General features: G+C 41.7%; 2 protein-coding genes across 10 annotated transcripts in view; one reads left to right on the plus strand and one right to left on the minus strand.

Annotated features, from left to right (window-relative positions):
- Nucleotides 1–10,968, plus strand: part of SPATA1 (spermatogenesis associated 1) — a 34,629-nt gene extending 23,661 nt beyond the window's left edge. For all 6 annotated transcript variants that reach the window (XM_083743420.1, XM_083743421.1, XM_083743419.1 and 3 more), the window contains 4 exons: nt 1,867–1,992; nt 2,884–3,062; nt 5,781–5,879; nt 7,424–10,968. In XM_083743420.1, the coding sequence (XP_083599546.1) occupies nt 1,867–1,992; nt 2,884–3,062; nt 5,781–5,879; nt 7,424–7,528 (509 nt within the window). In that variant the 3' untranslated portion in view covers nt 7,529–10,968. The remainder of the gene's footprint in view (nt 1–1,866; nt 1,993–2,883; nt 3,063–5,780; nt 5,880–7,423) is intronic.
- Nucleotides 10,969–11,791: 823 nt separating this feature from the next.
- On the minus strand, nt 11,792–20,526 carry LOC310846626 (di-N-acetylchitobiase-like). Of its 4 annotated transcripts, XM_083743555.1 has the most exons (7): nt 20,317–20,520; nt 18,686–18,824; nt 16,892–17,100; nt 14,907–15,078; nt 14,310–14,407; nt 13,799–13,963; nt 11,792–12,269 (listed from the first exon to the last, which is right to left on the minus strand). In XM_083743555.1, exons 1-7 carry the CDS (start codon nt 20,488–20,490, stop codon nt 12,081–12,083), a joined length of 1,146 nt encoding a protein of 381 aa, XP_083599681.1. In that variant the 5' UTR covers nt 20,491–20,520; the 3' UTR covers nt 11,792–12,080. The 4 variants fall into 4 exon arrangements, with proteins under 4 accessions (XP_083599681.1, XP_083599678.1, XP_083599679.1 ...); XM_083743552.1 differs by lacking the exon at nt 13,799–13,963 and having other exon boundaries at nt 20,317–20,521; XM_083743553.1 differs by lacking the exon at nt 11,792–12,269 and having other exon boundaries at nt 12,288–13,963; nt 20,341–20,526.
- Nucleotides 20,527–23,055: the final 2,529 nt, after the last annotated feature.

Below are 23,055 nucleotides of genomic sequence, written 5' to 3' on the forward strand. Positions count from 1 at the left end.
TTTAAACGTATGGTGTGAATATGACTTGACAAAAATCAAAGCCTCTGGAAACCTAATGGGAAAAGCAGGAAAAGCCTGGAATCTCATGCTCTGCTTGTACGTGTGTGTAGATAATTCTTATAACACACACATAAAAACGACAATTCTCTAGGGACCTTCATTCCAAGGAAACCAAGTACAAAGTATGCACTAGGACCCCTCTCACCACTCTCATTTTTGAGGGGGTGCAACAACTCGGTAGTTAAAAATGGCATTAGTTAACAGCAGCAGGCTTTTCCTGGCTCTCTTACAAAGTAGGAGACAGAGTTTGCTTAAACATAAGTGACTCCAGTGCATGCATTGTGTAAGCAAACACCGTTGTCGGGGAGCCTCTAAGGAGTCACTTGTCATTGCCGGCATGTTCCAAAGACACTAATCCCAACTTCAGTGCTTGCCTTTTCTTTGACCGAGTGCCCCTGAGGGAGGATAATTTGGCTTAATTCAGTTTTTACATCATTAAAATTAATCCAGCCGTCTGTGTCACATCACAGACTAAGTGTTTTGTTATACAGTTACAGATAGGTAGCCGTGTTGGTCTGCCATAGTCAAAACAAAAAAAATTCCTTCCAGTAGCACCTTAAAGACCAACTAAGTCAGTTCTTGGTATGAGCTTTCGTGTGCATGCACACTTCTTCAGATACACATATCTGAAGAAGTGTGCATGCACACGAAAGCTCATACCAAGAACTGACTTAGTTGGTCTTTAAGGTGCTACTGGAAGGAATTTGTTTTGTTTTGTTTTGTTATACAATTAGCACAATCCCCATAGAACTTATATTTGTTATTTCACATACAGTATTTATACCGTACTTTTCCATAAAAAACTAGGGTTTTTATTTTTAAATTATGTTCAAAATTGTGCGTCGTCTTATACACAGATACAATCTCCCCGCTCCCGCATTTTCTCAAGTTGGAGTCCCCAAAAACAAGGGGTGTCTTCTACATGGGGGTATGTTATAAACGGAAAAATATGGTATATAGAGCACCATTTGTCCAAGGAGCTCAACCATGTCAATACATGGTTCTCCCCTTCCTCATTTCAACCTCACAACAATCCTCTGAGGTGGGTAGGTTACCCTGAGAGGTCATAATTGGCCCAAGGCCACCTAGTAAACTTTGTAGCTGAGAGGTGATTTGAACCCAGGTCTCCCTGGTCCTAGTCCAACTCTAGCCACAGCACCTCTCTGGAGTAGTGCAGACTTTTTGTACTTGCCCATATGTTGCACGGTTTCTACTTTTGACAAGAGCTATGCAGTGGCAGGTTCCCAGTAGACATGCCTGGTCTCATTAATCTCTAGGCGTTTAGGCATCATTTTGTTTATTTAAAAGCATTTCTAAAATGCTGAATATTCAAAATCTCTATGCAAAAATACAAGCATTAAAACATTACCGTCCTGGCGGAAATGTATTCATCGGGGAAAGCCTGGGAAACACAATATGTGTTTTCAAGTTTTAAAATTCTCTTCCCATCCCTCAAGAGGAATTGCTGCAGTGACACCTTCAGATGGTATGTCTGAGGTATGTGAAGGGGAAAGTCACAGAGAAAGATTTGTTTCATACGGTGTGGAGTTTTGTGCACTACCATCTTGTACAGCACAGAAACGGGCAGAATGTTAGTGTAGGCTGTGTGCCTGGATCTTGGGAGGCAGGCGGGGATCTGATGCTCCAAATTGCCACACCAAAGACTCCTAAAATACTGCAGATCTTTTTGCAGACCCGGGCTTCTTTTCTTCTCGGAGGCACTCCTGTCTCAGATTTCTTTATCCCGGTCTTTCCGCATTTTTTAACCAGCACAAGTATACTAATCTTGAGGTTTCTTTTCCTCAGGTAGTGAGTTGATCAGACAGCTGCAACACATCAAGGCAGAACGAAAGCACCTGGAGAGGGCTAGAGAAGAACTGGTTAAAAAAGTGAGGAGCTTACTGGAACAGAACAAACTCAGGAGATACCAGGGTATGTGTTATTAGGCTGAGATATCTGGTGAGGTTGTTATCGACACACCCACACCCACCTCCTTAGTTTTTGTTCTGTTTTGTTTTGTTTTAGGCCAGTTGCCAGAAAAAAAACGAACAACAAAATCTCCCCCCTCCACCCCACCTTCTGCCTTTTAAAAGTTGTACTTAGGTGAACAGGCAGCTTTTGCATTGGCCTCCAATGTCTCAGGAGTCACCAAAACAGTATCTTGGAAAAAGGGAAGCCCAAGAGATACATTGACAAAGTGTAGCTGCTTTATGTCTATAAAAACCAAGGTAGCTTTTGACTGGTCGTGGGTGTGGTTTAGTGGGTTTTGACAGGTCAAGGGAATAAAGAAGGTGAAGGAAGAATAACTTTATTTCTGCTTGAGTGGAGGTGGTGGAGGACTGAGGAGCTAGAAAATCTAGAAGATAGCATCATTGTTGGAGGTGGGTTTGCTTTTGCTTCCCCCTCCATGGCAGTGTGTCATCTAGCAGCCTGGTTTCCATCAGAATTGGACCATTTCTTAGATGTCTCTCAGTTTATACCCCTTCTTTACCTTTGTTAAAGCGAAGCCTCATACCTGCCTGCAAACCACACATTCGAGAGTTTGGGTTTCCACATGCTAGAATCCAGCTATTCTTTTTTAAATACTGTATGAAAGCCGTGGCACTTGACCTAGCATGTTAAAATTTATACAATGTTTTCAACTCTTAATATTTTTGGTCTATGTTTGAACAGAGCAATATTGCTTACTATTCTGATTTTTAAGTTACAATCCTGTATTTCCCTAGGACTAAGCCTCACTGAACTGAACAGGGTCTGAAAACCTGAATAGAATTGCGCCATTGAGAATATCATTTTGATCTGTGCTCTGGTTTCCCTGAACAGCTCGTGATTCCTGGAAGAAGAAATATTTTGAAGCTAAAAAAGTCACAGCTTCCTTGGAGGAAGTTTCAAATAAACTGCGGGAAGATTTAGAGCTTCACTACCAGAAATTGTTGATGCAGCTAGAAGCTAGGGATATAAGGAAAAAACGAAATAATTTGACACAGGTTGCTAATTCAAAGGTAATGCTGTTTGTTCGGTCTTTAGCTCCCCTTTCCATAAAATCTAAGCTCCTTCATGCCATTTAGACAGATAAGTATTCTTCAGATTTTATAATAACCCTAGAAGAGAGTTTAATAATTTCCTTCACTAATCTGACATAATCCCTGCCTGTATAATTTAAATTGAGCTACTTTTTATATCTCAAAGGCTCAATTCCGTAACTGAACACGCTCACCGGGATATTTGTATCAGACTGTTTTTCTTTTGCACAGGAAAATGATAACCATGCAGATTAACTTTCAAGCCATGATCCTAAACATACACTTACCTGGGTAATCAGTTCCTTTGCTACAGGGATGGGCAAGCTGTGGATTTTCAGATGTTGTCGTACTACAGCTCTCTGCCTTCATCCTTGACCATTGACCATGCCAGCTGGGGATGATGGAAGTCCAACAACTTCAGAAGGACCACAGGTTGCCCATGCAAGCTTTTCTGTATCAAGGCATTGTGTATAGAATGTGAAAATAATGAAAATTGATAGTGACCTGCACTAGAAGACAAATACTATAATGGCAGTAAAGAGAGACAGAGAGAAGTCCCCCAAACTAGATGAAATGTAAATTAATACAAAGCATTGTAACAACGTGGCCTTGCCAAAAATCATAGCTTTATAAACAGGAAAGATGGAAATTTCTCTGCAGGCTCTTTCCCCCTCAATTTGAATTGGCATAACACACTGCTTGCCTGATTCGACTCTGATATGTAATTAAATTGTTTTGTGTGTGTAAAATAGCTTTCTCGCTGGCTCGACAATGAAACTCGTGAGAATACAGTTTTAAGTTAATTAAATCCTTCCCATATGAATCATGCCCTTGAGATATCAACACAGTTCTGCTAATTACTCTGAGAACCAAAGGATTTGCTTGTGTCTCAGCCTTTTCTCATGTAGCAAACTTCCTCCTGTTTACATCTTTCAAGTTATCTTCCTGTTAAACCAAGATTTATCCCAGTTATATATCCCAGTTATAAGACATGAATGATTCCCCTCCCCTTTCAGATTACCTTCTGTTTACAGCAGTGACGGTGTGCCTGTGATCTGCCAGATGCTGTTGGACTCCTACCAGCCTCGGCCATCATTGCCAGTGGTCAGGGGTGATGGGAATCGGAATACAACATCTGGAATGCCACAGGTTCTCCATTCCTGGCTTCGATCATGCGTTAAGACAACATCTTTGTCAGCTCTGTTCATTCCCACAACTGAGTTCTGAATTTGCACGGAGCAACTCTGGAACTTTCTAGAATGTTAGTTGAGGAGCTGGTGTTCTTTCCTGCTTGTTCTGGTAGAGAAAGATGTGATTATTTGAGCACACTCCAAGTGGGTAAAGGAAACACATTCTTGACCATTTTCACTACTGCACAAATGGTAGCACCAGGAACTTCCTCATTTAGTTTCTCACAGCTTTCTATCTTCATTTTCAACCATTTCAGCTACCACTTGTTGTGTTAGTTTTCCTTTGTGGCAATGGTGCTGCCATTTTCCTTTACAAAGCTGTGAGGCCAGGTGACATCTATGACAATTGTCTCTTCTATTTGGGTGAAGGAAAGCCATCCAGTAGATAGAAAGATGCAATCATTGCCTGAAATAATAGCTGTAAGGAGAAATTAATACTCCATTTTATAATATAGTCACACATTCAAACTCAAAACTATGTGATATCAAAAGGGGAGATGGGAGAGTCTAAAACTGGCAGTACAATCAAAATACAAACCACAAGATTCCTTGCCCATTTTCCTTCATTTGCTGGAGAAATATTAGACAAAACTGGATCCCTTGATTCCAGAAAATAGCCTCTTGTCTACCCCAATCCCCAAAATGGAGTCCAGCACACGCCCTCTCACAATAAAGAGGTGTGGAGAGACAGGAAGATAACTCACGTTGGAAGCACGCATATCTGCACATGAAGTCTCTCTCTGAAATTCACCTGTGCCTTTTAATAGATAGAAGTCTCATGGGGAGAAGGGAAGGACAAATGGGTCAGTCTAGGGTAGCTATAGCAAGGTCTACCAGGTGTGTACCAACTAAGCATGGAAGTAAATTCACATGCAGAATTGCATTATTTTATGTTAATACAGTGAGGCCATGGCCTCACCTGCCATGTGACCAATCCGTCCACCATTTGAGTACAGTGGTGCCTCGCAAGACGAAATTAATTCATTCCGTGAGGCTCTTCGTATAGCGGTTTTTTCGTCTTGCGAAGCAAGCCCATTGACAGCTTAGCGGATTAGCGCTATTAGCGGTTTAGCGGCTTTTAGCGATCAGCTGTTAAGCGGCTTATCAGCGTATCAGCTGATAAGCGGCTTAGCGGCTTAGGAAAAGGGGGGGAAAGGGGGGAAAACCAAAGGAACTCGCAAGACTTTTTCGTCTTGTGAAGCAAGCCCATAGGGAAATTCGTTTTGCGAAGCGCCTCCAAAACGGAAAACCCTTTCGTCTAGCGGGTTTTCCGTCTTTTGAGGCGTTCGTCTTGCGGGGCACCACTGTAACTGTATGAGACATAGCCCTGATGTTCTGCACTATGTATGTTTCTGGGAGGAAGGTGATAAAACAGGAGCTGAGGGACTAAATCATATAATTTTAAGGAGAGATGCAGATTTGGACGATTTGCACAGGCAGTGATATTAATAAGTGCAGGCTGTATGTTAACTCTGATCTGTACGAATCCTTTCTTTGTTTCTTCTAGAATAATACAATAATCCAGATCACCACTCTGCAGCATGAAATTGAACAACTAAGGAGAAAGGTTGATAATGCAAAAATGAAGCTTGTCATAGAAATTAAGGTATTACACACTAACTTGCCTAGTTCGTTTTATATCCAAGTGAAGAATGTAAACATTATATTTAGATTTTTATCTCAAGCATACCCTTTAGTGTTTTTCTTTTTTTAAAAAAACAACAACATTTAAGTCACACTTTTGCTTTCAGGAGTTTAAAGTGGCATACATCCCAATCCCCCATTTTATCCTCAGAATACCTCTTACAAAGCTTAGGCTGAGAAAAAGTAACTATGGGATAGCTTCATAGCTTCTTGAGAGCTTCATAGCTAAGTGAGGAATCAAACCTGGACCTCCCTAGTCATAGTCAAACACATCACCCACTACACCACACGTGGCTCTTCAGTAGCTTAAGACTGGAGAGCTGGAGGTCAAGGGAAATAACTTCTGCTTTTCAATTGCTTTTGTTCTGTAGGCGTATTCTGAGTTCATTGCACTATGGAGCTGAGGACTAAAGGGTATTCACCCTGGAGTTAAGCACATGGTCATATTTGAGATCTGATTCACCAAAACATTGAACTTTAACTTTGCTTCCATAGCAGCGGTGTTTCTGTAAGCAGTCACTACTCCACTAAGGAGGAAAGAGAGGCTATTTTTCAAAAAGCAAATATGCAACCCTTGTTCTTTGAATAGGGACCTAAAAGTCTGTGCTGCTGCACCAGAGAATGTCCTACACCACATAGAAAAGCAATATAGCTTTTTACTTTTTGGTCCCATGTCTGGAACCAGCAAATACAACTGGTGTCCACTGTGGTGGTTGCTGTTTTCAGTTGGCAAAGGGCACGTAACTGATTAACAAACCACTTGTCTTGCCTTTCATTTGCACTGAAATGATGGGTGGAATAGCATACGGGCAGCGTAATTGCATAGGATACACAAATAAGTTTGCCGCAGCGGACAGCAAGACGAATAGCGTAGATTTCAGCAGAAGATGAATTGCAGTGGAACAGAAAACAGTGCTGCATGCAGCTGACACAGGGTGGGACAGAACATGATGTTTTCTCACATCCGCTGTGCCTGTACCACTTTTTCAAAATTCCAAATGTGCCTGGGATCCAAACATGTTTAGCATCTCTGCTTTAAGCATTGTACCTGCCAACACGGAGTACCAAGATGAAGTGCGCTATTCAGTAGTCTAAATGTAGCCCAGGGACCTCTTTTGCTTATACTACCCTCTAAAATGTGTTGTACATTTATGGTATTGTACTAATAATACAACAACAATTGGCAATTTGTGGTCAGAAAAATCACAGGAACAGAAACACACCACTTTGAGATCTGCACTACAATCTATGGTATTTCTTCACCTCATTTCCCACTCTCATTAATGGGAATATGATGTAATTTGTACACTAGGGCTTGCCATTACTAGTGACCTTAATATGCCAGAAACAAACCAAAATGGTTCATCCTTTAACTCATTGGGCTTGAAAGATGAAAGAACAAGGAAATGGTTATTAATCCACATAAAGGTTGAACTGTATCTATAAAATAATACGAAGGTTCTAATTTCATTCTTCCTTTTGCAATCTCGGAATCTTTTTTTCTAGATGAGGAAGCAGGCAGCTTCTGATTTGCGAGCACTGAAGGCAGAATTGGCGCACAAGAAAGTTCAGTCTTCTTTAAGACTCCACCCTGAAGGACAAGTCTATTAGCTGGCTCCCGTTTGTGAGATTCTTCTCTGCATATTTGTATAGCTACTCCCAGAACCTATTTCTTCCAGCTTTAAATTTGTTCAGCTATAGGAGAGATGTTGTGTGTGTTGAAAATGAATGTTGAACAACAGTAATTCATCACAACTGTAATAATTCTACTGCTGGCGTTAAATGGCATTACCACCTCATTCCAGTAACGAATATCCATGCGCAGGGACAAAATGTCAGTTGGAAGCGGGAACATAGGTAGAACCCACTGGAGCAGGGCTATGACCCATCTAACATCCTGTCTTCACAACAGAAAGACCACACACCTGTTTTCCAGGTGGTGGTAGCAATAGCAGCCTGGCCGCTAGATAGCTGGGGTAGGTGGGTGAGGGGGGCCTGCCCTCGCAACCAGCTGACGCCACAGTCGCCCTCAGCCGGCCGTGGGAGCTAGTGAGATTGCCTGCTGAAAATGAAAATTTAAAATGGGTCAGTCATGGCTCTAGTTGGCCGGGGGTTGCTTCAGCGACGGACCTGACAGAGCCAGTGTTCAGTCGGGTCCACCGCCAGGACATAAAAGCTGGCTGCATCGCAAGCAGTCCGTTCAGTCAGGAATTGGCCCATAATCGTCATGGCTAGTAGCTGTTGATTTGTTGAAGCATGAATTTATCTCGTCCTCTTTTAAAGCCATCCGAGTAGGTGGCCAGAACTGTCTTCTGTGGGAGCAAGCTCCATAGTTCAAATATGCAGTTGCTTGAAGAAGTACCTCCATATCACCTGAATCTTCCCACATCCAGCTTCATTGATGTCCATGAATTCTTGTGTTATGAGAAAATGGAGGGAAGCTTTCCTCTATCCATTTTCTCCATCCCATGCATAATTTTATAAACGTCTGTCATGTCACCTCTTACTTGCTTTTACTCTAAACTGAAAAGTCCCCAATGCTGGAACCTTTCCTCACAGGGGGAGGTGGAAAATCCTTCTGGTGTGTATTGCAATGGAAGCCTGACTCCAAAACCACTGCAGCTCCAGTAGTTGGCTTCTTCTTAATGGCAAAGAGCCGCCTCAGTTGACTCCTGAATTCTTCCCAACATCCTCTGGTGATTAGGATGCTGTCTGAAGCTTCTCCCGGACGCTGCACGTTGCCTGTTAAGCAGGGCTGGTTCTGCGTGTGCCACAGTGTGTGTGGACAGTTATCTACTACAGATTGGGGGAAACCAACATTTATAAGAAATCTAAAGACAAAAGACAAAAAAAAACCTATAAGTAAACGTCTCCACTTTTTGTATTTATTTCAAATCTAAGTGTTTTGAAAATCAAAAAACTGGTTATAAACTTAAACACACTTGTAAGTTGCATCTCAATAGACACATTACACTTTAAGCCATATCCTTTTTTCCAAAGAATTATGAGTACTGCAGTTTGTTAATGGGGGTTTTTTTTGGGGGGGGGTTGAAACTGTGAGGGGTAAAACTACAGTGTCCAGAATTCTTTGATGAGAGGAACGGGCTTCAAATATATAGCAATTACACAGCCCTAGTCTTGCTTCCATGTAGAGTGAGATAGGAGGAAGCAGCCAGCATCTAGTATTACTACTATAATCATTCTCATTTATGGAAACCACATTTGACTCCTTTTTCCTCTTCTGCAGTTGCAATTCTGGTGTAAAAGAAAGGTCTCTGCTTCTGAGTAAGCTGCTACATAGCTTCTTGCTTTCCACTCTCAACCCCAAGTTTTTAATTGTTAGCAAGATCAACAATGTAGTAGAGGAAGACTGCTATTGGGTTTACATTTGCTCGTGGCTAGTTGAAGTCCCTTGGCGGCTTAGTGGGTAGCTGAGATGGGTGAACGATGCAAGAAGCAGATAATGGAGATCTATCTAAACCTTACGCCTTAGGCCCCACACTGGTGTTGGTTCATCTTGTAAACAAGCTTCCGTTCTTTCTGTAGAAGTTGAGAAACAACTTGCCCTTCACAAGATTACAATGCATCTAAATAATGGCAGCTGATGGATTTACTTTTAACAAAAATTGATTTGGTTAAAAAAGGTAAACGCAACAAAGTAAATCCATCAGCCACCATATTCCGATCAGATCTTAGACCTGTTATCATCCTCAGAGAATGAGTTTCTGGAATGTAAATGCCTCATCTGTGGTAAATTTCGGCAAGCCCTGCCCGTGAGCTCTTCCTGCCTGAAAACCGTGTCATACGTCTAGTCAAGGAGCCAAATAGGAGGCATTAACATGGCAACAGCTGGAAAGCTGACAAGGAAGTGCTAATTACTATGAGTAATAGACGATATGAAATATGAAAGAGGATATTAAAATCCTGCAACGCTTTTGGGAAGAGGAACTCTGCAAACATTGAGCAATCCCTAGCACTAGTATTATTCAGAAAAACCTTTATTGGGGTGCCCAAACATTTTTCAAAGAGGGCCAGATTTGATGAAGTGAACATCCGTGAGGACCAACCAAAATTGTTGAGCTTTTTTAAGGATTTAACCCCAATATAGTTGATTGAGCCCCTGAAACAGACTTTGGACATCCCTGCTTTAAATCCTTTTTAGGATAGGGACTCACTCTATTTCGCTTCGTGCTTAATTTTAGATGCCAGATTTGTTTGCTTTTATTAAGAAAACAGAAGTTGCCAATTCATTCCTTGTGAAAGACTTAAAATTAAGGGCTGGTTCAAATCGGTGCTATTTTTCTAGAAAAAAAGGTGCCGGAACTCACCACGAACCTCTCCCTTGTTCTCTTAGAATGGCAATGGCGCCCACCTGAGAGGTGCCACAACAGAGTTCCAGCGAGTTCTGGCGGGAGAAAAGCCCTGGCTCAAATGTGTTTTGAAGCCTTGGGAACATCAGCTTTATTTGCAAGGAGGGAGCAATATTCCTGCAGGAGGCAAAAGTTCATGTTTTTTGTCTCTCTGTTTAAACAGGGGAGATCTGTTGTCCATCACTGGGCAGAAGAAATGCACCATATTCAAATCTTTTAGCAAAGTGGGGGGGACCCATGAAAGATTTTTTAAAAAAAGTGATGCAGAACAATGCAAAATAAAGCTGCTCAATGTCAAAAATGTCACACAGGTGTTACTAGCCATCAGAGATGTACCTAAGAGACCAGAGTTATTGGGGTGAGATCGCAGCACCCAAAATGGCTGCCATGCTCTCGCACGAAGAATAGGATGAAAAGGTATGCTATTGCTTGTTAGCAATGTACATATCTGCGGAACAAAGTCTGGAGGATTTTCAATTATTTTAACTATTTCTTTACTGAGTTAATATTCCTTGTAATCCACTTCAAAGTTTTATTACAATCTCTCTCTTCCTCTCTCTCTCTCTCTCTCTCTCTCTCTCTCTCTCTCTCTCTGTGTGTGTGTGTGTACTATGCAAGTTAAACACAAGTGTATGTTTTTTTCTGTGCACAAATATTCTAAATAAATGGGTGGCATCGTCACTTTTGACAGCCAGCCAACTTCGAAGGGATGGCAGAGAATAAGTCTCAGTGCAGACCATCTGACTTTCTCACTTCCTTGACCAGGTGATTGATTAAAGTAGATTAGTGCCAGGACTGAGCAAGCTATTTAGGCTCGTGCAAGAGGCTTGCACTAGCCCAATGAAAAAATTTGCTTCCCATTTCACCCACCCAGGGCACTTCTGAACAGACTCCCAAATGCCACTTAGGCTACAGTTCTGTACACAGGACTACAGATGACATCTTTCAGTGCAGATAATAGCAGTGTGTGTGTGTGTGTGTGTGTGTGTGTGTGTGACACATATATTTAGGGATCAACAGGCTTCCTCTTTCAATATTAAAATGCTGTATGACTAAAATTGTGTTATGTCGTATGAATGGTTTTAAAGATAATTTGAAATGAATGTATTAAATTATTTTTTGGAAAGAAGTTTAGAACTTTTTTTTTAAGTAACTATTCAACTTATCTGATAAAAACAAGCCTAAACGTAATACAACTGTTAACAATGTTTTGTTATATAGTTTTTAAAAGTGAAGGCCTAAAGACACAGCCAAGCAGTCCTACTGAATTACTCATATTGAACTAGGCTACGGAAAGCATAAATAATTCAGTAATGTGATATTTCTTGCTCCCCATCCAAATAAGAGACTGTTCATTTTTTAGTTTGTGTATGAGAAATTATGCATGGCTTTCATTTGCGCAGCGTGACGCTCGTTTTAACTGCAGCAGCATATCCCCAAATACTGCCTAACGTTCATAGCATGCATGTTTTAAGTCAAGTAATGAGGTCCAATCGCAGCTATAGAAGGTTTTCAATTGGTGACTCGTTTATTACATTTTTATGTTGCCTTTCTTCCAGGGAACTCAAGGTAACATACGCAGGGCCACGCTGTAACATTTCCCCCCTTCTTATACAGAAATAAATAAACAACAGTAAGAATCCATTGGTACAATAGTACATAGTATGCCTTTTTACTATAGTGAGGGAAAGGTGAGGTACATTTCAAAGGATTCTCCCCTCTTGGCAGTCTATGCCCATGAAGGAAATTAGCCATTCACAGCTGTCCAAATTTTAACCCACATTTTCCTAAAGTCACTTTGGTTTCAAGGCCTCCCACATTGCTGCTGTCTGCCCTTGTGCTGCCGAGTCTCCGGAGTAGCTAAGACAATCCGCATGCCACATGCCAATACCTCGTAAGCCCCATTTTTTCACATAGGCTGCCTTCAGAGAAATGCTCCTGGGATCGTCAAACCACACTTGGTGGAAAGCGCCCCGTGCGTCCTGCAAATGCGTCAGAGAAAAGATGTTAACATGCTTTCCCTGTGTTCTTTCCAAACCCAGCCTCACAGCTTTAGGTGTTCGTGAGCACAGGAGAAATCCAAGGAACTAGGGCAGGCTTCCTCAGCCTCGGCCTTCCAGATGCTTTTGGCCTACCACACCCATGATCCCTAGCTAGCAGGACCAGTGGTCAGGGATGATGGGAATTGTAGTCTCAAAACATCTGGAGGGCCAAGGTTGAGGAAGCCTGAACTAGGACTATACACACACTGGCCAGTTCAATAGATCTGGTATCTTCTGAAAATTATTCTGCAGAAAGCTGATGGGAAAGAGTAGGCAAGTTTTCTTTTGTCGTTACAATTTTCGGCTCCTTGCCAGATGTATGGGGCTCTGAAAGCCTCCTCTGAGGGCCTTCTGGTGGTTCCCTTACTGTGAGAAGTGATGTTACAGGGAACCAGGCAGAAGGTCTTCTCAGCAGTGGCGCCCGCCCTATGGAACGCCCTTCCTTCAGATGTCAAGGAGATAAAGTATCACACAACTTTTAGAAGACTTCTGAAGGCAGCCCTGTATTGGGAGGTTTTAAATGCTTGATATGTGTTCTTTATTATGTTTTTTAGATATGCTGCAATCCGCCTGGGGAAACCCAGCCAGACGGGCGGGGTATAAATGATAACATTATTATAATTAAACTTGCTTGATAGTAAAAGTAAAATCAATATGGTGCTACTGGGAAGCTAATCCCCTTCAATACAGACTTGGTTACAGGGACTGATGCAACTAGCTAAAAGAGAAATTTTTAATAATTGCTGAAAACTGGAAAAAAGAAACTGTGCCAACAAAAAAGGAATGGCAAGATAAACCATTAGAGTATATTGAACTGGCTAGATTAACAGAGGCAGTTAGAGATCACACTAGACAAGAGTTTCAAAAAGCATGGGGGAAATGCAGAGAATGCTTCACAAAACAGTGCCCTAAAATACATACCTGTTTCTATTAATGTCTTCAGGAGGCTTTGTGGATATTTATATAATTAGGAAAATCTTAATAATTATTCATAAAGGAAACAGATTATAAGAAGTAAATAAAGAGGCCAGATACAGGATAAAGGAAGTCTTTTATTTGGTTGTTTGTATTGTTGAATGTTATGCTAACTGTATGTTAAGTTCATGTTTAATGAGGGTGGATTTGTGTATTGGGGGTTTGTGTTATGTTGTAAATAAAATTCTAATAAAAATTAAATAAAAAAATAAACAGATTACTTTCCGTCCACCTTTCCTCCTCCTTTGGTTAAATTATTGCTGTTGTGCATTTATCATTTTCTCTCTTCTCCAGTTATTACAGAAAGCTGATAGACAACCATGAGATTACCAGAATTTTGTGTGTTGGAACTAGGAATGTAGGAGGTGGCTTCTTGCCAGGAGGGATTAAATCCTGAATGAACAGATGCACTGCTGTAACTTTCTTTTTTATATATAGAATAATAAATAAATGGTTTTTTAAAAAAACATATAAAGGAATTTTATACAACTTGCCTTGTATTCCACATATGGAGCTTTCTGTTCCTTATCCCACAGGATCCCAGACAGGGATCTGGGAACTATCTGCTTCATTATTGCTTTGTAGGGCACTTGGTGTCCCGCAGGATTACTGCATGGAGCCCCTCGGAAGGGGATTTTTGCAACGGAACAAACATGGTCCTGAAGAAACACAACTTGTGTCATGCAAGTGTACTAAAACACAAGAAGCGCTATGTAGATCACGTGCATATGTTTTAATTCCTCGTCCACACATGAGTCTACTACCCCATTAAAATCTCTCAGAAATAAGATATCTCCTGTTTAACAAGCTCTCCATTTTCTTAACAAAATCCTGCTTAAGTACACCACACACTAACCACGGTGTGCAAATTTATAGAATTGGGCGGAGGTAAAACGCAGGCTGTTACAACAGTTTTGAATCAGTGTAGAATCCGTGCCCACAAAAACAAACTTTATAAACCACAGTGAGCAAAACATAGTTAGAAATTAGCAGTCTTTCTCTTACCTTAGATAAACCTCGGCAGGTATAATCATAGCCATACCATGGAACACCCATCACAAGCTTTTTGGGATTAATGCCGATGCGAATATAATTGTCATAGCCTAATTTAATATAAAATTTAACATTTACCTGCCTGCTTTTTTATTCTTACTTCCACGCCTGCAGCTACGTTTGTAGCATTAACAAATCAAAAGCTGTTGAGAAACATATTCAAGATACAACTAGCCCTCCGAGTCTTTTTCACATGCAGCTAGCTACCTTTGAAGAGTGCTGTGTGATTCCATTTTTCATGTGATTTATGTCTTACTCTTATCAAGAAGGCACCTTAATATAAGAACAGATGTTGACAGATTTTAAGGTGGCTACATTTCCTTTAGAACCAAGATCCACAACTGGGATTTCTACTACTGTAGCTGCTTAAAGATGTGCATTGCAACTCTCTCAAACATAGTTTTAATGTATCGCTTCCAAGCAATATACAGATTTATTCGAAGTTCCACAATTTACATAATTTATTCTAATTAAGGTTCTTAGGGTTGCTAAGCCTACTGCCAATGTCCAGTAGACTTTCATAGTGCATAAACTGAGGCTAACTCTTACCAGCTAAGGTTTGGTTGTATGGAGCGTTAGCTCCTAGTATGCAATGTGACCACATCTGACTCTGTTCATCATAAGACATCACAAACACGAAATCACAGGAATTAGCTATCCCAGTATAGTTGTATACTCTTTTGTATATGCATTCTGGACACCAGGGTACATCAAAAGTTACCTGTGGAGGAAAGAGAACTGTACGTTTGTCACTAAACAGTCATTATTTGTAGAAACAATCGCCTTCTAAATCTGGCCTGCAGACAGTCCAGGAATCAGTGTGTTTTTACATGAGTAGAATGTGCCCTTTTATTTAAAATGCATCTCCGGGTTATTTGCGGTGCCTGCCTAGTGTTTTTACATGAGTAGAATGTGTGCTTTCTCTGGGTTAGTTGTGGGGCATAGGAATTCATTCATCCCCCCAAAAAAACAAGTTGTCTGGCCCCCCCACAAGGTCTGAGGGACAGTGGATCGGCCCCCTGCTCAAAAAGTTTGCTGACCCCTGCCCAATAACACTGCATTAAAAATTACAATCGAAAAAATGTTTCCACCTCAACTGCAGCGTTATCAGAAATATATATATATATATATATATATATATATATATGCCTATTATTTTTTCCAAATTATAACAAGGGAGTGTCATTAGAGCTGATTTCTATGCATGTTTCCTCGGGTGTATGTCCTACTGTATTCAATGGGGCACACACCCAGGTAAGTGTGGGATTCCAGGCTAAATTTCAAGACTAGCTTGCCAATTTTCTCCATTAGTGCAGCCACCCACAATTTGAGCAGCCAGCTCTTCACACTTTGCATAGATTTGGGTTTTCCCACAGCCTAGCTGAACACATATATGTTGTGAATTCAGTGCTTTTTTCCGGGGGGGGGGGGGTACGCAGGGGTACGCATACCCCTAAACATTTTGTGAATCTAAGTTTGGGCTCACTGAGGTGCAGTATTTCAATATGAGTAGGAAAATGAGAGTACCCCTAAACATATATTTTTTAAAGGAAAAAAAGCACTGGCTATCCGTTACAGAATAGGTGTTCACAGAAGGCCAGAAAGCTGGCACAGATACTCTAAAAGGACGCAACAGTGCTCTCAGATGGGATTGTGGCTTAAGTGGATAAAGGGTTGGTTAGTTGGTTTTAGGTTACAGTGGTACCTCGGGTTAAGAACTTAATTCATTCTGGAGGTCCATTCTTAACCTGAAACTGTTCTTAACCTGAGGTACCACTTTAGCTAATGGGGCCTCCCGCTGCTGCCACCACACCGCCGATGCACAATTTCTGTTCTTATCCTGAAGCAAAGTTCTTAACCCGAGGTACTATTTCTGGGTTAGCAGAGTCTGTAACCTGAAGCGTCTGTAACCTGAAGCGTCTGTAGCCTGAGGTACCACTGTATTTGTTTTTGACAAACAGTGAACCTGTGGGGGGGAGCGTATTTTTAGGACCCAGACTATTCTTGGGACTGTAATTAGTTTTAAATTGTTTTTTACTATTATTAAGATCCCATGATGGGTTACAACAATTTAAAATACCTTATAGTGAAGAAGTGTGAGTAATAAATAGAAATGCCAACCATCATAATCATCTGCTACTATAGGAACATAAGAAGAGACTATGAAGGACTTGCTCACAAATTTATTGGCAGCTGCACAAACTATAGCTAGGAAGTGGAAGGGGCAAGCAGAATATAAAATGGAAAAATGATATAAAGAGGTGTGGGGTATAGCTATTAATGATAAATTAACATGTAAGATGGGGAATATGCAGGAGAAATGACTTTGAGTAGATAGGAAGGTGTTTGTAGGATTTGTACTGTAGAATTTTGCAGTTCTCCATAGTTTTAGAGTTCTACACCTATATTCAGGACCAAAATTTGTGCTCACAATGGGAAATGCCAGCAGGAGCCTTGAATCCCATCCACTGGAGTGAAACACTTCATCATGTGATATGTAAACAACCTGTAGGAGGAATCTGCTTTATTTTTACCTGTGATCCTGGAATTTCTTTGTGAAATGCTTCTGTCATTTCTTCAACCAAAGCTGTCAATGCATAATATTTGGCCGAATACTTTTTAACCTGTTGCTCAATGTCTATATTGATTCCATCCATGTACTGCCTTTTGGCCAGGGCCACCTGATGGTTTATCCAGGCGGTCCTGGCAGCAGGGTTAACAATTTTCTTCAGAGGTATGTCTCCTAAAGAACAAATGGCAATCAGTTGTCAAAGTTTTGCATCACTAGATGGTATATATATATATATTTGGCCTATTGTTTTTATTGATTTTCCAATTTTTTAAAAAAACAAATTTTCACCAAATTAATACAAATGTAAATACAAATTTCACTAGATGAGATGTTTATATAAACAGTTGCATTCTGGGTCATTGCACACATCAGCGGGACACGAACTCCCATTACGCCATCTTCCAGGTCTAAAAATGGCGCATGGTTGCATGTGCTTTGAACACATGCAAAATGGTTGTTCCCTATATATAAAAATACCACCGGCATCTTAAATATGTTTACTCAGAAGTCTACCACATGACTTTAGGATTAGAGTTTTAACCACTTATTTTATTACTGTCTATACCTATAGACTTTGAATCTCCTTTTGGGGGCAGGGAGATAAGATTTTAAAAATGGTTGGAAATAAAGTAAACACATTGGTCTTGTTATAGCTCTAATGAAGGGCAGTTAGTCAGTTGCAATAATTAGTGGCCCCAAATGGGGATGCAGAGGCCACAGCTGCATACAGCCAATTCAATAAAGTCAATTTGTGATACAGATACAGATGGATTGCCAGGTGTGTATTATTATTTTTTTACAATAATTTTTATTAGTTTTCAATTACAGCTATGCAATGATAGTCTCATTATAACAATGCCAAATTATAATACAATTACTAATCCCAATCATTATATAATTTACCGTAGGTGGCCTTCTGCATGCTAGAATTGATGGTTTGATGACTTACTTTGTTTCTGTGTTCCAAAATCTTATTCATCTCAATTACCTTTCAGTCAAAAAAAATCCCTTATGCAACAACTGCAATATTAATGATATCCATTCGTCTTCACACATTTAAAAGGTTTATAAAACTATAGGTGAAGCATTCAAACTACATCCCTATTCCTCCTGTGTGTGACAATTATTCTGTCTGTGGTGTTCCTTCCTGTCCTTGTAAAATGTTATGTCTATCTTTTTCCAGCCATTGCTGCTCTTCATCATGCCTTGGGCGAAGCTAATGCCAGATGTGTATCTGCTGCTACAGTGGCTGAATACACAAGCTGATTTTGTTGAATCAGGGAGAGGATGTTTTGCCATATGCCTTTGGGGATTTCCACACCAAGATGGGTGGCGGCAGTTGAACAGCATTCCTGGGAAAGGCTACCTGAAGAATGTCTATGAAATCAGTGGAACTTGTTTAGGTGGGTGAGCAACAGATTCTACATGCATCTAAAGCTGTGAACCTTCAAAAGAGAGATTCCCCAAAAGCAATGCAATGCAGACTATTTTCTTTCTTTTATAGCAGAGGCATCTTAACGTAGACTGGAGATTATTAGCCAGTTCTAGGCCTCTCGGGTAGTACCAGCTGGTGGAACAACTCACTTTCACACACTACAGTTGTTATGTGATTCTCATATAGGGTCATATTAAGGTCTGCCATCATATGTGCACTTAATGGAAGTAAACTTCATTGACCTACAAGGGACCTATACTTCAGAAAGCATCCATTCCAAGTCTGCGCAAAAATGTTCTTATTACCCTGCTCAGAAGATACCTTTTAAAACTACTCTGGATCCTTTCGAATGAGCATAGCACATGAGCTCAGGGTCATATTTTCCAAAAACCGCCACTGTCGTAATTTGCGACCAGTCATAGAGCTTCCAAGTCTTCCCGCCGACATCAAATACAAAGACCTGCAGAGGCACAGCAAAGTAGATAGCTCTTTCTCACTCCTCAACAGCTGGAGATGTTAACTCTCTTCATCAGCTCTATTATTTGTTTAATGTCTCAAATGCCAAGCACACTCTTGCAGTTGAACAATAAAGTGTTGCGTTGCGAATTCATAAAAAGTAGAGTGCCCAACAGATTGTGGATCCAGCAGTACACTGCCGCCCAAAAATATATGTTCAATTTGTCTCCTTTGGTCGCTACATGCCTCCTACTACAAGGCAACTCTTTTTCTACTGTTTTGATACAGAATGCACTGTCACTCAGTTTTGTACAAGGGGAAACCCCAACTTACACATAAGCCCTCCTGAGTCCTAGAGGCATCCTCACCCAATATCCCAGGATTTCTATGTTTGTGCTTCTGTGCCTTTGTTACATGTCAGGGGGGGGGGGCGGCGGCGGGAATAACAGAGGAAGCTTCTCCTGATATGGAGGTGCGAAAGTTGGTATTTATCACGATAAGTTCCTTCTCTGTAGGGAGGAAGGGGAGTCTGTGTGGGATGTTACCTGCCCCCCCATATTGGCAGGGAATGAAAATTTTAGAGGGTACATCTGGTGGGCAGGGCACGGCCCTCACGAGTTCAGTTAATGCTTAAGCAAGTAAGTCAAATAAACAACAGAACAGGAAGGGAAAAACGTAACTTGTTAAGGGAAAGTAACTTAAGAGATCCCACAATCTCTCCCTTCTCCTCTTCCCCTTCTACCTCATCTGAGGAAAGATTACCTTCTTTCCTTTCTGAACAGATGGAGGTATTGGTGTGGTATGGGAGTTGCCCGGGCACAAAATTGTTAGGGGTCGCAAAATTTCAACATCCAGTGCTGCCTCAATACAGCTGCATGCTTCCGTCGCTGGGCTCTTTTGAAAATGGCTTCTCCATGCGAACCAGGGAGTGACCTCTCCAGACAACAGAACAACTCCTCTTTCTCTGCGGCTGCAATTTCCTGGATGACGTGGACACCGTGAAGCCATTGAATGTGTGCATGCATACTCCAACCGTTTCCCTCCCTCCCATGCGGGCCCCATGCACTGGCAACCCACGATACACCACTGGATGGAGGGAGTGGGTGCAGCCTGGAAATCGAGAATGGAGTGGTGGTGACAGCTTAAGGCACTCTCTGAGTTGTCTGCCTTCAGAGGGGAGAGTGTCCTATATTCCCTGGAAGGCCCTCTGCCAGAGCTCCTTCCTCCCCTGCTCCATAAAATCGGAGCTACCCTTTGAGGAAGAAAACACAGCAGGCCGAGTAGCCTTAAAACAGGTGGGCAGCGCAGGAGGTGACTTTGCAACCGCCTGCTAGATTTCTCCATTTTGTTGTTAGGGATTGGCTGGTCCACATATGATATGATAATCTTTATTGTCATTGTCCCATACAAAACAACAAAATTGAAAAAATCTACATCAGACATGATGTGCCCTTTAATCCTATTCATTGCAAAATAACAATAATAATAAATTTTACCCCCGCATGGTTCCCATAAGGGACCTTGTTCCTGCGCACCTCGAACTCTCTGCTTTCAGAGATGGGGTTGCAGAGCACGGGGTTTTCGCAGGGGCACGTGCCTGAGCCCAGCCACAGGCGGAGGAGAAGGGCAGCCAGCAGGTGTGTGTCTCTACCGCCTAGCAACCTCCCCATGCCACAATCTCACTTCCACAACCCCTCCCCCCACCGGAATCAAGATTCTTTGTTGGTGTGTACAGAACTCCCCTCCCCCCTCCTCATTTTCATCCTACGGGAAGTGGGACAATTCAAATCATTCTGTCTCAGGTGCCAGAGAGTCAACATAGACTTCCAAAGGATGAGAGTGATAATTCCATAGTCCTTTAGACATTATTTTCCATCATATTTATTTAAATAACTTAAAAACAGCCACCATTTTAAGGCTCCAATCCTCTGCATACTATATTCAGCTGAACTAGTCGGGGCTTATTTCTATTTTCAAAGGATCAGGCTGAAAGAGAATTTGGGGCTGTTAACCGTTTCTTGCAAGGGAGTTTGAGTCTTCATCTGCAGCACACATTTAAAACACTTAAATAGTCATGAGGTGGTTTTGGGGGGGAGGGGAGGGGGTTTCATTGGTACCTATAGACTATGCCTGCAATATCCACCTAACCCCTCTATAAAGGAACAGGGTCAAGGAAGTGTGTAAAACCAACAAGGACCCACACAGCCACCTAGTACCCACCGCTTCCCTGGTCAGCAGGTCCCCTTATTATAAGGGAAAGGTGGCGACCCTAGACTAGCCATCCTTTTGCACAATATTCGGGACTGGTAAACACTGCTTGCAAATGCAGCGGTTGAAAAGCACCAGCTGGTCACTTTCAGTCTGCAGCTGGTTTGAATGGGATTTCAGCAAAAGAAGCACCCCACAGAAAACACGCTGTGTGGCTCAGTCCTAGCAAACAGCACTATGTTCCGTGAGATAAGCGGGCCCAGGATTGCAGCCTGAATTCCCAGCAACAGTAAATTTAGTAACATTGCTCCGCTGGTTCCTTTTCTAACCCAAAGCCCAACCCTATCAAATCAAGACACTACGTGCTGTTGTCCTTGAGCCCTCAGAAGAAAATTCCTGGTCAAACTGGGGACTAGGCCTTGCACATGGCTATCGGATCTGTCGCTGTGGGAACAATTCCTCTGCTGATTCTTAACAAGGAAAGAAGTTCTAGGCCAGGGGGTGTCCAGAAAAAGGGGTGTGCATGCTGGGATTACTCAGTGATGGCCACCTTAAGTCTGTGGGCTCCCCCTAGTGCTAGTCAGTGTCTCAGAACGGGTTTGTAGATGGAGATGGTCATCATTTCTCTCAGTCAGCTGCCCCTGCCAGTGTTTGCAGACAGGGGGATTTTGGCAGAAGGAGGAAGGCAGCATTTTACAGTATTAGTGAAGGGGGGACTTTTTCAACAAAGAGGAAGCAGCCTAATTTCACAAGGTTTGAGAGAGCTGCACCTCCTAGCCCTCTGTATTTGGTATCCCTAAATACATCAACCAACAGAACCCCCCCCCCATCCATTTCCTTTTTACCTTTTGTTAAGGAAGCATTTGACATCTAAGATTGAAAGTGAGACTCAAGTCCTTAATTTTGCTGCAGCAAAGCATCAATTCTGCCTGCTCCTTGGCGTGCAAGTTTGAAAAGCCAGCTCTATTGGAAAAAATTATTTTAAAAAACAGATCTGCCTCCACTGTGGAAATGTAATATATTATTTCATAAAACAAAATACAAAATACAAATTATTATTTCATAAAACAAAATACAAAATACAAAATGGCTATGTTGCAGTCAATCTGTTCTTGAAATACAGTGGTACCTCGGGTTAAGTACTTAATTTGTTCCGGAGGTCTGTACTTAACCTGAAACTGTTCTTAACCTGAAGCACCACTTTAGCTAATGGGGCCTCCTGCTGCTACCGCGCCGGAGCACAATTTCTGTTCTCATCCTGAAGCAAAGTTCTTAACCTGAAGCACTATTTCTGGGTTAGTGGAGTCTGTAACCTGAAGCGTATGTAACCCAAGGTACCACTGTATAGTGTTTTATTAAATGTCGCAACGGGTAGAAAATTATTATTATTAAGGAGAACTGTGTGACAAAAGCCCCCTTGGGCTCATGTAACCTGTTTCATGGTTCTTAAGACCCTTCGCCCATATTTTGTTCCATTCAGTAGAGTATCTTACTCTCAAACATTTTTTCCCCTCTGGACAGATGGCCTTTTCCACTGTTGATGATAGCAAAGCTGAGATATATATCTACCTTATCAACAGGTTATAAAGTTACATGTAGCTAGGGACAGACATCCCGTCTGTCCATATTATGTAGTCCCAAGGGGAACTAGATAAGCCTGGAGGGCTGTATTTTGACCCTGGGTCAGAGGTCCCCTCACTGCTGCTTTAAGGGATCATAAGACTTTTCATTGTTTTTGCTACAGTAGAATAATAGGCTATCCCCTCTGGTAAGATGTAAATATCCCTGGGGAAGGGCTGTTCATTCTGTAGTACACTGGGCATGCATCAAAGGGTCCCAGGTCCGATCCTATCTCCAGGATTGGGAAATGCATCTCTCTAAAAATCTGGAGGGCTATTGCTAGACGGAGCAATGGTCCGAGTGACTCGGTGTAATACACCCAGTGCCAGATTTACGTATAAGCTAAACAAGCTATAGCTTAGGGCCCCACTCTCATGGGTGCGCCCAAAAAAATTAAAGGGTGAAAA

The sequence above is a fragment of the Podarcis gaigeae genome (assembly GCF_964106915.1).
Source record: "Podarcis gaigeae genome assembly, chromosome: 6".
Classification (NCBI taxonomy): Eukaryota; Metazoa; Chordata; class Lepidosauria; order Squamata; family Lacertidae; genus Podarcis; species Podarcis gaigeae.